We start from the raw sequence: 12,261 nt of genomic DNA on the forward strand, positions 1-12,261 counted from the left end.
TTGTGCTTTCGTGCCACCCCTTTTGTGCGCGAGTTGCTCCGCAGAATCTAAACACGAGAGATTCCGCGGATGTTGGAAACCCAGAGTAACACACACAAAACGCTGGAGGAACTCAGCAGCTCAGGCAGCATCTCTGGAGAGGAATAAAGAGTTGACATTCTGGCCAAGATTCTTCATCAGGACCCAACTACAGATTCTTTTGTGCTTGGGAGAAGGGAGTTCATCTTTCAGCGAGTGAGAAGAGATATGGATCACACGTTCACTTGTTTACACACACCCCTACCATCTTGGCAAACTAACTTTAAACGCAGTGTCTAACGGGCAGAAATGAAACCAAGTCCGGCACTCACCTGACAGCACGGAGACGCAGCAAGGATATCGTACGTGTACATGGTTCCCAGTTGATGCCAGCTGCCATCCCATCTTGACTTGCATTTGATGCAAATTATCTTGTGCACTCCTTCCAGGCAATCCACACAAATGGCGTAGAGGTGCATGAGCCTCCCTGCAACGACAGCACAGGACAAGACTTGGGTCAGCTTTCACAGTCGACACTTCACAACATGAACGTGGCTCTGAACCGGTTGGTAAACTGTGTCCAAAGCATACAAGTTACACGGGCAAGAGCAGGCAACGAACATTCAGAAACTCACTGTGGTAGACTGTGAAGCTAAGAGTCCATTTTAACTGCAGGATGGTTACTTTAATCCTAAATAGTAGGGAATGTTTTAGAAGCTATAATTATGGGAATATTGACAGGGACCTGGAGAAGTTTGATGAAGGAGAATTGACAGGGGGTTGTTATAACCACTTCATGTTTGAATAACCCAACTGAATTCTCTTAATGAGGTGTACTGGTTTGGTTTACTATTGTCACATTTACCAAGATACTGTGAAAAGCTTCTCTTGCATGCTGTTTATACTGATCAAATCGTTACACAGTCCATTGAGCTAGAATAAGGTAAAACAATGGCGAATAAAGGGCAGGTAATCAAAGTGCAAGATCATGACAAGGTAGACTGAGGCCATGAGTACATTTTAAATTACACAAGATGTCTGTTCAAGAGTCTGATAACAGCAGAATAGAGACTGTCGCTTCAGCCTGGTGGTACGAGCTTTCAGGCTGTTGTATCTTCTGCCTGATGGGAGAAGGGAGAAGATTGAATGTCCAAAGCTTTGAAGTTTTCTCTCAGGAGCATGTAAAAGATCACAGGCACCATGTTGAAGAGGGAGACTATCCGACACTCACCTAACATTGTAGATCTAGACACTGCTTCTGGGAACTTGCTGCATGTAGATTAGAGGGTCTACACCTGCACTACTGCAGCAGCTGAACAAATGCAGCGAGTAGAATTAGGCCACTGGGCCCATTGAGTCTGCTTCGTCATTCCATCATGGCTGATTTATTATCCCTCTCAACCCAATTCTCCTCCCTTCTCCCTGTAAACCTTTAATGCCCTGACAAATCAAGAATCTATCAACCTCTACTTTATACATACCCAAAGACTTGGCCTAATATTTTGAATTTAATATTTTTAATATATTTAATATTTTGGTTATTTTTTTAATCTGATAAATTTCAGTCAGAGTTGTATCATAGAAAGAGGCCTTTCTGCCCACCAAGACTGTCCTAACCAACAACTATTGCTTGCACTAAACTAATCCCACCATTTATTCTCCACCACCACCCCCCCAACATTCTCATCAACACCCCTAGATTCTACCATATCAGGGAGAATGAACAGTGGCCAAATACCATCTTTGGGAGTGGGAGGAAACCTACATGGTCACATGATAACATGTGGTCCATACAAATACTACCGGAAGCCAGGATTGAACCCAGGTCTCTGATGCTGCGAAGGCAACAGCTCTACTTGTTGTGCCACCGTGATTTGGGCAATAACATCAGAGTCATAGAGAAATACAGCACAGAAATAGGCCCTTTGGCCCATCTAGTCACGCCAAACAATTTAAACTCCCATCAGCCTGCACCCAGACCATATCCCTCCAGACCCCTACCATCCACGTACCTATCCGAACTTCTCTTAAACGTTGAAATCCAGCTTGCATGCACCACTTGTGCTGACACTCCACAGTCTGAGTGAAGAAGTTTCCCCTCATATTCACCTTAAACATTTCACCTTTCAGCTTTAACATAAGAACACAAGGAATAGGAGCAGGAGTCGGCCATCCGGCCCATCGAGCCTGCCCCACCATTCAATAAGATCATGGCTGATCTGGCCATAAACTCAGCTCCATCTACCTGCCTTTTCCCCATAACCTTTAATTCCCCTACTATGTAAAAATCTATCTAACTGTATCTTAAATATATTTAGTGAAGAAGCCTCAACTGCTTCCCTGGGCAGAGAATTCCACAGATTCACCACTCTCTGGGAAAAACAGTTTCCCCTCATCTCCATCCTAAATCTCCCCTGAATCTTGAGGCAATGTCTCCTAGTTCTAGTCTCACCTACCAATGGAAACAACTTTTCTATTTCTATCTTACCTATCCCTTTCAAAATTTTGTATGTTTCTATAAGAAGATCCTCTCTCATTCTTCTGAACTCCAGAGAGCACAGTCCCAGGTGACTCAATCTCGCCTCACAGATTAACCCCTTCATCTCTGGAATCAACCTGGTGAACCTCCTCTGCACTGCCTCCAAAGCCAGTATATCCTTCCTCAAGTATGGAGACCAGAACTGCATACAGTACTCCAGGTGCAGCCTCAACCAGTACCCTGTATAGTTGCAGCATGACCTCCCTGCTCTTGAATTCAATCCCTCTAGCAATGGCCATTATTCCATTTGCCTTCTTAATAACCTGTTGTACCTGCAAGCCAACTTTCTGTGATTCATGCACAAGCACTCCCAAGCCCCTCTGCATAACAGCATGCTACAATCTTTCACCATTTAAATAATCTGCTCTTCTATTATTCCTTCCAAAGTGGATGATCTCGCATTTACCAACGTTGTATTCCATCTGCCAGACCTTGGCCCACTCACTTATCTATATCCCTCTGCAGACTCTCCACACCCTCTGTACAATTTGCTTTTCCACTCAGTTTTAGTGTCATCAGCAAATTTTGCTACACTACACTCATTCCCCTCTACCATCAATGTAAATGGTAAACAGCTGCGGGCCCAGCACCGACCCCTGCGGCACCCCACTCACCACTGACTGCCAACCGGAGAAACACCCATTTATACCAACTCTCTGCCTTCTATTGGTTAACCAATCCACTCTCCATGCCAATACACTTTCTCCAACTCCATGCATCCATCTCTTATAAGTTTCTTGTGCTGCACCTTATCGAACGCCTTCTGGAAATCCAAGAATACGACATCCACCCATTCCCCCCTATCCACTACACTCAATATGTCCTCAAGGAACTCCAGTAAGTTTGTCAAACAGGACCTGCCCTTTCTGAATCCATGCTGCGTCTGTCTAAGGGAACCACTCCTTTCTAAATGTTTCGCTATTTCTTCCTTAATGACAACTTCAAGCATTTTCCCGACTACAGATGTTAAACTAACTGGCCTATAGTTGCCTGTCTCTTGCCTGTATTATTTTTTAAAAAGTGGTGTGATAGTTGCTGTCTTCCAATCCGCCGGGACTTGCCCAGTCTAGGGATTTTTGGTAGATGATTACCAATGTGTCTACAATAACCTCCGCCTTTAACCCATGACCTCTAGCTGTAGTCCTACCCAACCTCAGCGGAAAAACCCCGCTTGCATTTACCTTATCTATACCCCTCATAATTTTGTATACCTCTACTAAATCTCCCCTCAGTCTTCGACATTCCAAGGAATAAAGTCCTAACCTATTCAATCTTCCCCTATAACGTGGGTCCTCCAGACCCAGCAACACCCTTGTAACACACACAAAATGCTCGAGGAACACAGCAGGCCAGGCGGCATCCAGTTTCTGCTTTTGGCTTCCAGTTAAGATGGCGCTACTGAAAGTATGCGGCAGCTTCAGGTAGTCAAGAAATCCAACCAAAAACATCACTAACAATACCTTTTCTGTGGTAAATTGTGCTAAATTATCACCGCAGACAGTGAAGGGGTGAACGACGGTGAGGCGAGTTCATAGGATGAGCAGGGACGGTTTGCTGCAGACGAAGCTCTGATGCCCGCGAGCGAGGTTGGACCACCCTGAGCGCTGAAAGGAGAAACTGGGGGCCTGGGCAGAGAAGTTCTGATGCTCATTCAACTGGACTGGGTGCGAGGCTGGATCACTCTGGGTGAGAGCTGATCTGAAGAGCTGAGAGTGGCTTTGGGCTGGGCAATGGAACCTGGGCCCTGAGCGAGTCACTGGGCAGCATGGTCTAAGCCCGGATCCTTTCACTGCATCCAGATCCTACTGTAAGGTGGCAAGAGCAGATTTCACGCGCTCTCCGTGATCTTCACTCCTCTCTCCAGAGCACCGGAGCTGTTTGTTGTTCCATCGTTGAGTCAATTTAAATGCTGGCCCAGTTAGACTGAAAAGAGAGGGTGTCAGTCAGGACGAGAGCCGATTTCACTCGCTCTCCACGAAGGTAATCTCCATGGTGCTGAGGCTATGAAGACTGTCCCCAGCTGCTGCGCTCTGTGTCTGCTAATATGATAAACTGTCGGCAAGGCTTTGGGCCTGCTCTGGGGTGCCTGGGAGTTCAGATCTGAGGACTCAATTTTGGTTCGGAGTGCTGTTAACATTCACTTCAACTGTTTGCATGTTGCTCTTTTATATTTTTTTCCCCTTTGATTGGGTTCTTTTGGATTTCTTGCTTTGTGACTAACTGTGAGCGAGCCAATTTCAAGGTTGTATAATGTATACATTCTTTGATAGTAAATGAATCTTGAGCATCTTTGGAAAAGAGTAAACAGTCGGCACTTCAGGCCGAGACCCTTCTCCAGGACTTGTAAATTTTCGCTCTTCTCCTTCAACCTTACTTATATCTTTTCTGTATGAAAACTGCACACCACGAAGGTAACACCACAGTGCCAAGCCTGCTAATTCTCCAACGGTACAACAAATGACCCAGCCTGTTTAACTACCCTCTTTTTGTTAGCAACCATTTTAAGAGCCATTTTAGAAAAAAAGTATGGACACATTCCCTTATCAAAGCTCAATGCCACGGGATCCACTCGTTCACGCCCACCAGCACTGGATACCTAACCAGCTGCTTGGAGAGGAGCAGTAAACCATTAACCTGGTCATTCTATTCCAGATGAATACGCACAAGGTGAAATTCTGCACACAGCATCCCTGCTGCTAAATTACAAGGGGTATGGATTGAACAGACGACCAAATTTTATCCCCCAAAGGAGGAGACAGCTAATACAAGGGGGCACACAAAAAGCTGGAAGAACTCAGCAGCTCAGGCAGCATCTACGGAAAGGACTAGTGTCGAGGTTTTGAGCAGAGATCTTTCATCAGGACTGCCTTCTCCCCATAACCTCTGAGGCCCTGACTAATCAAGGAGCCATGAACCTCTGATTTAAATACACTCAGTGACTTGGCCTCCACAGCTGTCCGTGATAATGGATTTCACAGATTCACCACCCCCTGGCTTAAGAAACTCCCCATCTCCTTTCTAAATGGATGTCCTTCTATTCTGAGGCTATGCCCTCTGGTCCTAGACTCACACACTATAGGAAATATCTTCCCCACATCTACTCTGTCTAGTCCTTTCAATGTTTGATAGGTTTCAATGACATCCCCCAAATTCTTCCAAACTCAAGTGAGTACAAGCCCGTAACCATCAAATGGCCCTGAGACATTAACCCTTTTATTCCTGGAATCATTCTCATGAACCTCTTCTGGTCCCTCTCCAATGCTGGCACATCCCTTTCTTAGATAAGAGGTCCAAACCAGCTCACAATACTCCAAGTGTAGTCTGAATGATGCCTTATAAAACCTCAGCATTAACTCCTTGCTTTTATATTCTAGTCCCCTCAAAATGAATGCTAATATTGCATTAGCCTTCCTTACCGTTGATTCAATCTGCAAGTTAACTTTTACAGAATCATGCACAACGCCTCCCAAGTCCCTTTGCACTTTAGATTTATGAATTTTATCCATATTTAGAAAACAGTTTATGCCTTTATTTCTTCTACCAAGTGCATGACCAAACACTTCCCTATATTTCATCTGCCAGTTCTTTGCCCATTTTCTCCAATATACAGACTACTTGCTTCCTCAACACTACCTGTCCCTCCACCTAACTTCATGTTGTCCACAAATCTGGCCACATAACCATCAATTCCACCATCCAAATCACAGACATACAATGTGAAAAGAAACAGTCCCAACACCAACCCCGGAAAAACACCACTAGTCACTGGCAGCCAACCAGAAAAGCTCCCCTTTATTCCCACTCTTTGCCTCCTGCCAGTCAGCCACTGCTTTATCCATGCTAGTACCTTTCCTATAATACCATGGGCTCTTATCTTCTTAAGCAGCCTCACGTGCAGCACCTTGTCAAAGACATTCTGAAAATCCAAGTAAACAACATTCACTTTTGTCTATCCTGCCTGTTATTCTCCAAAAAAAATTCTAACAGATTTGTCAAGCAAAGTTTTCTCTTAAGGAAACCATGATGACTATGGCTTATTTTATCAAGGACCTCCAAGTACTCCAATACCACATCCTTAAAAATGAACTGCAACATCTTCCCAACCTCTGAGATCAGACTAACTGGCCTAGAATTTCCTTTCTTCTACCCCTCTCCCTTCTTGAAGAACGGAGTGACACTTGCAATTTTCCAGTCTTGTAAAACCATTCCAGCATCTAGTGGTTTTGAAAGATCATTACTAATGCCTCCACAAGCACAATTAATTGTGGGTCAAACATGATAAATGGGACTAGCCTGAATGGGTCAGCGTAGACCAGATGGGCCGAAGAGCTGTTTCCCAGCTGTACGACTAACACACGGGTGAGCCTAGTGTCACATAGACACCAGACCGGGTAAATAAGGCAGAGAAAGTTAAGACCCTTTGGCCCACAAAGTCTAGAGAACCCATCATCCATCTATTCTATTCCATCAACCCCACCCCAACACCCACAAATCACTGGGATGCACAATTCTGAGCAAAAGTCTTGGGTACATATATATAGCTAGGGTGCCTAGGGCACTTACATAGTCCTGTAGTAATTTTATGTATTGCACTGTACTGCTGCGCAAAGAAAATCATGACATGTGAATGATGATAAACCTGATTCTGATACGAGTCTCTATTGTAGACTGAGAGACAAATGAGGGAAGGGAGTGGGAAAAGGGGAAGGGAGAGGAGAGGGAGTGGGAAGCATCAGAGACATTTTGTAATGATCAATAAACTAACTGTTTGCAATGAAATGACCTTGCCTGGTGTCTCAGGACAGGGGGGTGTCTGCACCCAAGCCATCCCCACCCCCCGTCCTCTGCCACCTGAACTCCCACAGTGCTCCACTCTCACTGTTCTCAACATCCTTTGCTCCCAGCAGATTTACAAATTCGCACTCTGCTCGACATTTATGAAAACAGTACTATGCAAAAACCTTAGGAACCCTAGCTATATACAGTGCCTGTAAAAAGCATATACAGCACCCCCTCCCCCCCCACCCCACTGGAAGTTGCCATGATTTATTGTTTTACAACATTGAATCACAGTGGATTTAATTTGGCTTTTTTTTACACTGATCAACAGAAAAAGACTTTTGTATCAATGTGAAAGCAGATCTCTACAAAGTGATCTAAATTAATCACAAATATAAAACACAAAATAATTGACTGCATAAGTATTCACCCACTTCAAGTCAGTATTTAGTAGATGCACCTTTGGCAGCAATTACAGCCTTGAGTCTGTGTGGATAGGTCTCTATCAGCTTTACACATCCCCATTCTTCTTTACAAACCTGCTCAAGCTCTATCAGATTGCATGAGGATAGTGAGTGAACAGCCCTTTTCAAGTTCAGCCACAATTTCTCAATTGGATTGAGGTCTGAACTCTGACTTGGCCACTCCAGGACATTCATTTTGTTGTTTTTAAGCCAGTCCTGTGTAGCTTTGGCTTTATTCTTGGGGTCATTGTCTTACTGGAAAATAAATCTTCTCCCAAGTCACAATTCTCTCATAGACTGCATCAGGTTTTCATCCAGGATTTCCCTGTACTTTGCTGCATTCATTTTACCCTCTACCTTCACGAGCCTTACAGGGCTTACTGCAGTGAAACATCCCCACAGCATGATGCAGCCTCCACCATGCTTCACGGTAGGGATGGTGCGTTTTTAATGACGTGTGGTGTTTGTCCGATAGCCAAAAAGCTCAATTTTGATTCCATCAGACCATTGCACCTTCTTCCAGCTGAATGCAGAGTCTCTCACATGCCTTCTGGCACACTCTAGCTGAGATTTCATGAGTTTTTTTTCCAATAGTGGCTTTCTCTTTGTGACTCTCCCATAAAGCTGTGACTGGTGAAGCAACCGGGCAACAGTTGTTGTCTGCGCAGTCTGTCCCATCTCAGCCACTGAAGCTTATAACCCCTCCAGAGTTGTCACAGGTCTCTTGGTGGCCTCCCTCACTAATCCCCTTCTTGCACGTCACTCAGTTTTTGAGGACGGCTTGCTCTAGACAGATTTACAGCTGTGCCATAATCTTTCCATTCCTTGATGATTGACTTAATTGTATTCCAAGGGATATTCAGTGACTTGAAAACTTTCTAGTATCCATCTCCTGACTTGTGCTTTTCAATAACCTTTTTGCGGAGTTGTTTGGAGTGTTCTTTTGTCTTCATGGTGTAGTTTTTGCCAGGATACTGACTCACCAGCAGTTGGACCTTCCAGACAGAGGTGTATTTTTACTACAATCAATTGAAACACCCTGACTGCACACAGGTGATCTCCATTTAACTAATTATGTGATTTCTAAATCCAATTGGTGTGTCATATTAAAGGGGATAAATACCAATGCAATCAATTATTGTGTTATATATTTGTAACTAATTTGAAACAGTTAGTAGAGATCTGTTTTCACTTTGGCGCAAAAGAGTCTTTTTTTCTATTGATCAGTATCAAAAAGCCAAAGTAAATCCACTGGGATTCAATGTTGTAAAATACTAGAACTCCCAAGGGGGTGTGAATACTTTTTACAGGCAATGTGTATATGCCTAAGACTGTTGCACAGTGCTGTAGAAACCAAAGCACTCGAGGGAAACACACACGGATGGCAGTTTTATTTTGATACCAGAAGGTTTTTCACATTGGATTAAGATTGATTTATCACATGTACATGAAAACATGCAGCGAAATACTCCATTTCCATTAACAACCACTTGTTAACCTGTCACTCAATGTCAGTAAGACAAAGGAACTGATTGTGGACTTCAGGAGAGGGGAACTAAAGGTCCATGAGGCAGTAATCATCAGAGGATCAGAGGTGGAGAGACTCAGTAACTTTAAATTCCTGGGTGTCACAATCTCAGAGGACCTGGCCTGGATCCATCATATAAATACAACTGCAAAGAAAGCACAACAGCGCCTCTACTTCCTCAGGAGTCTGCAGAGATTTGGCATGACGTCAAAAATCTCAGCAAACTTCTGGTGGAAAGTGTGCGGACTGGCCGCATTATGGCCTGGTATGCCTTTAAGTGGAAAATGCTATGAAAGGTAGTGGATTCAGCTTAAGTACATCATGGGTAAAACCCTCCCAACCATTGAGCACATCTATATGAAACGATGCCGTAAGAAAGCAGTGGACAGCAGTAAGAAATCAGAGATCCTCACTGTCCAGGCCACATGGTACAAGTGCCTCAGGACTCACCACCAGGTTCAAGAACAGTTACGACCTCTCAACCATCAGGGCTCTTGAACAAAAGGCGACAGCTACACTTATTTAAGGACTGTTACTTGTTATTTCATGCCTGCTATTTATTGCTATTAATGTACTTAATGTCTGCATTTGCAGTTTATAGTTTACAGTTATTGTTCTGTGAGTTTTCTAAGTATGCCCACATAGAAAAAAGAATCTCAGGGGTGACACAAATGAACTTTGAACTTTATTGGGCAGCCCACATTGTCACCACACATTCTGGCTCTGACATAGCATGCACACAATGTTCCTGATTATTTATGGAATGTTAATTCCGCAGACACTGTGACAGAGCGAAGTCACTTTGGAACAGAGAGGAGGAGGAGGAGCTTCTTTAGCCAGAGGGTGGAATTCATTGCCAAGGACAGCTGTGGGGACACAGTCACTGGGTATATTTAAAGCGGCAGTTAATAGGCTCTTGATTAATCAGGGCGACAAGGGTTGCAGACAGGAGGCAGAGGAATGGGTTTGAGAGAAATAATAAATCAGCTACGATGGAATGGCTGAGCAGACCCAATGTGCCAAATCGCTTAATTCTGCTCCTCTTGTCTTATGCTCCAACTCACAAGCACATGATTAAAAGCTATTCCACAGAAATATCTGCCAAAGATCAACACTCTTTGTCCATCTATAGCTGGCTGTAGAAGCAAACAAAGACAGTTACCTCAACGCATGATTGGCCTAACCAAAAATGAGAGGGTGGAGAAAGGAGGTGAAATAAAAGGGAAGAAAAAGACAGAAGCAAATAAGACGACAACACTGGTGAGCCCATAAATGGAGCATGCTGTTCAGTTCCGGGTGCCCTGCTAGAGGAAGGATGGGATTAAAGTGGAGAGAGTGCAAGAAAGATTTACAAGGATATTTTTGAAATTGGAAGGGCTGAGTTATGAGGAGAGGCCAGAAAGGCTGGGACTTTACTTGAGCACAGAAGGCTGAAGAGTGACTTATAGAGTGTATTAAAATCATGAGGGCACAGTCAGGGGTTAATTGTCACTGCCTTATTTCCCAGGGTACAGAAGTCAATGTCAATTTATTATCAAGATACATATATGCTTGTTACTAGAAAATAAAGGAATGTAACAGACCAAGTCTAGAGCGCAATGGTTTACGGTGAAGGGAGAAAGATTTAAAGGGGACCTGAGGGGTAAGGCTTTTCATAGAGGGTGGTGCATTTATGGAACAATCTGCCAGAAGACGTGGTTGAGGTGGGTACAGTAACATTTAAAACACACTTGGACAGAGTCACAAACAACACGCAAAATGCTGGAGGAACTCGGTGTTGGGACCTCCTTTTTCATGTTGTACACCAATGATATGGATGACAGAATTGATGACTTTGTGGCCACGATACAAAGATAGGTGGAGGGGCAGGCAGTGTTGAGGGAGCAGAGAGGCTGCAGAACAACTTAGACAAACTGGGAGAATAGGCAAAGAAGTGGCAGATGGATATAGTGTAGGGAAGTTTAAAGTCTTACACTTCAGTAGAAGGAATAAAAGTATAGACTATTTTGTAAACCTGGAGAAAAATTCAAATATCAGAGGTGCAAAGGGACTTGGGAAAACTCGTACAGGATTCCCTAAAGGTTCATTTGCAAGCTGAGTCAGTGGCAAGGAAAGCAAATGTAATGTTAACGTTCATTTTGAGAGGACTAGAATATAAAAGCAATAATGTATAATGCTGAGGCTTTATAAGACATTGGCCAGACTGCACTTGGAGTATTATGAGCTGTTTTGAGCCCCTTAACTGAGAAAAGATGTGCTGACAGCCACGGCTCTCTTCCTAACAGGCTCAACAATTTCTTTGCACGCTTCGAAGCATCAAACACTACAGCAAGGGGGAGAGCCAGTCCCTTCTTACCATCTGACCAGCCGGCTCCAATCATTGATTCAGAGCAAACATGGAGGACCCTTGCCAGGGTTAACCCACGAAAAGCGGGAGGTCCCAATAACATCCCTGGACGTGTGCTCAAGGAATGTGCTGATGTATTAGCAGATGGCCTGACAGACATTTTCAACATCTCCCTTAGTCAAGCCATTGTCCCCAGATGCTTCAAAACCTCCACAATCATCCCTGTAGCAAAGAAATCAGTTGTAGCCTGACTGAATGATTACCGTCCCGTTGCCCTGAACCCCATAGTGATGAAATGTTTTGAACGGCTTGTATCACAGCCAGCCTCCCCTCATCGCTGGATCCTCTACAGTTTGCTCTCCCAACCGCTCTACAGAGGACGCAATATCCACCAAACTGCACACAGTTCTCTCTCACTTGGACAACAAAGACACTTATGCCAGAATCCTGTACATTGATTTCAGTTCAGTGTTCAATAGCATCATCCCACAGAGAACTAGTGGAGAAACTGTCGCTGCTTGGCCTTAACACTGCCATGTGTCGCTGGATTCTGGATTTCTTGACAGAGAGACCACAGTCAGTCCGT

General features: G+C 44.1%; 1 protein-coding gene across 2 annotated transcripts in view; it reads right to left on the minus strand.

The window, feature by feature from the left end:
* heca (hdc homolog, cell cycle regulator) overlaps nucleotides 1-12,261 on the minus strand; it is a 39,734-nt gene that overhangs the window by 7,779 nt on the left and 19,694 nt on the right. For both annotated transcript variants that reach the window (XM_073051785.1, XM_073051784.1), the window contains exon 3: nucleotides 351-505. In XM_073051785.1, coding sequence (XP_072907886.1) covers nucleotides 351-505 — 155 coding nt within the window. The remainder of the gene's footprint in view (nucleotides 1-350; nucleotides 506-12,261) is intronic.

Source organism: Hemitrygon akajei, chromosome 7 (assembly GCF_048418815.1).
Source record: "Hemitrygon akajei chromosome 7, sHemAka1.3, whole genome shotgun sequence".
NCBI lineage: Eukaryota > Metazoa > Chordata > Chondrichthyes > Myliobatiformes > Dasyatidae > Hemitrygon > Hemitrygon akajei.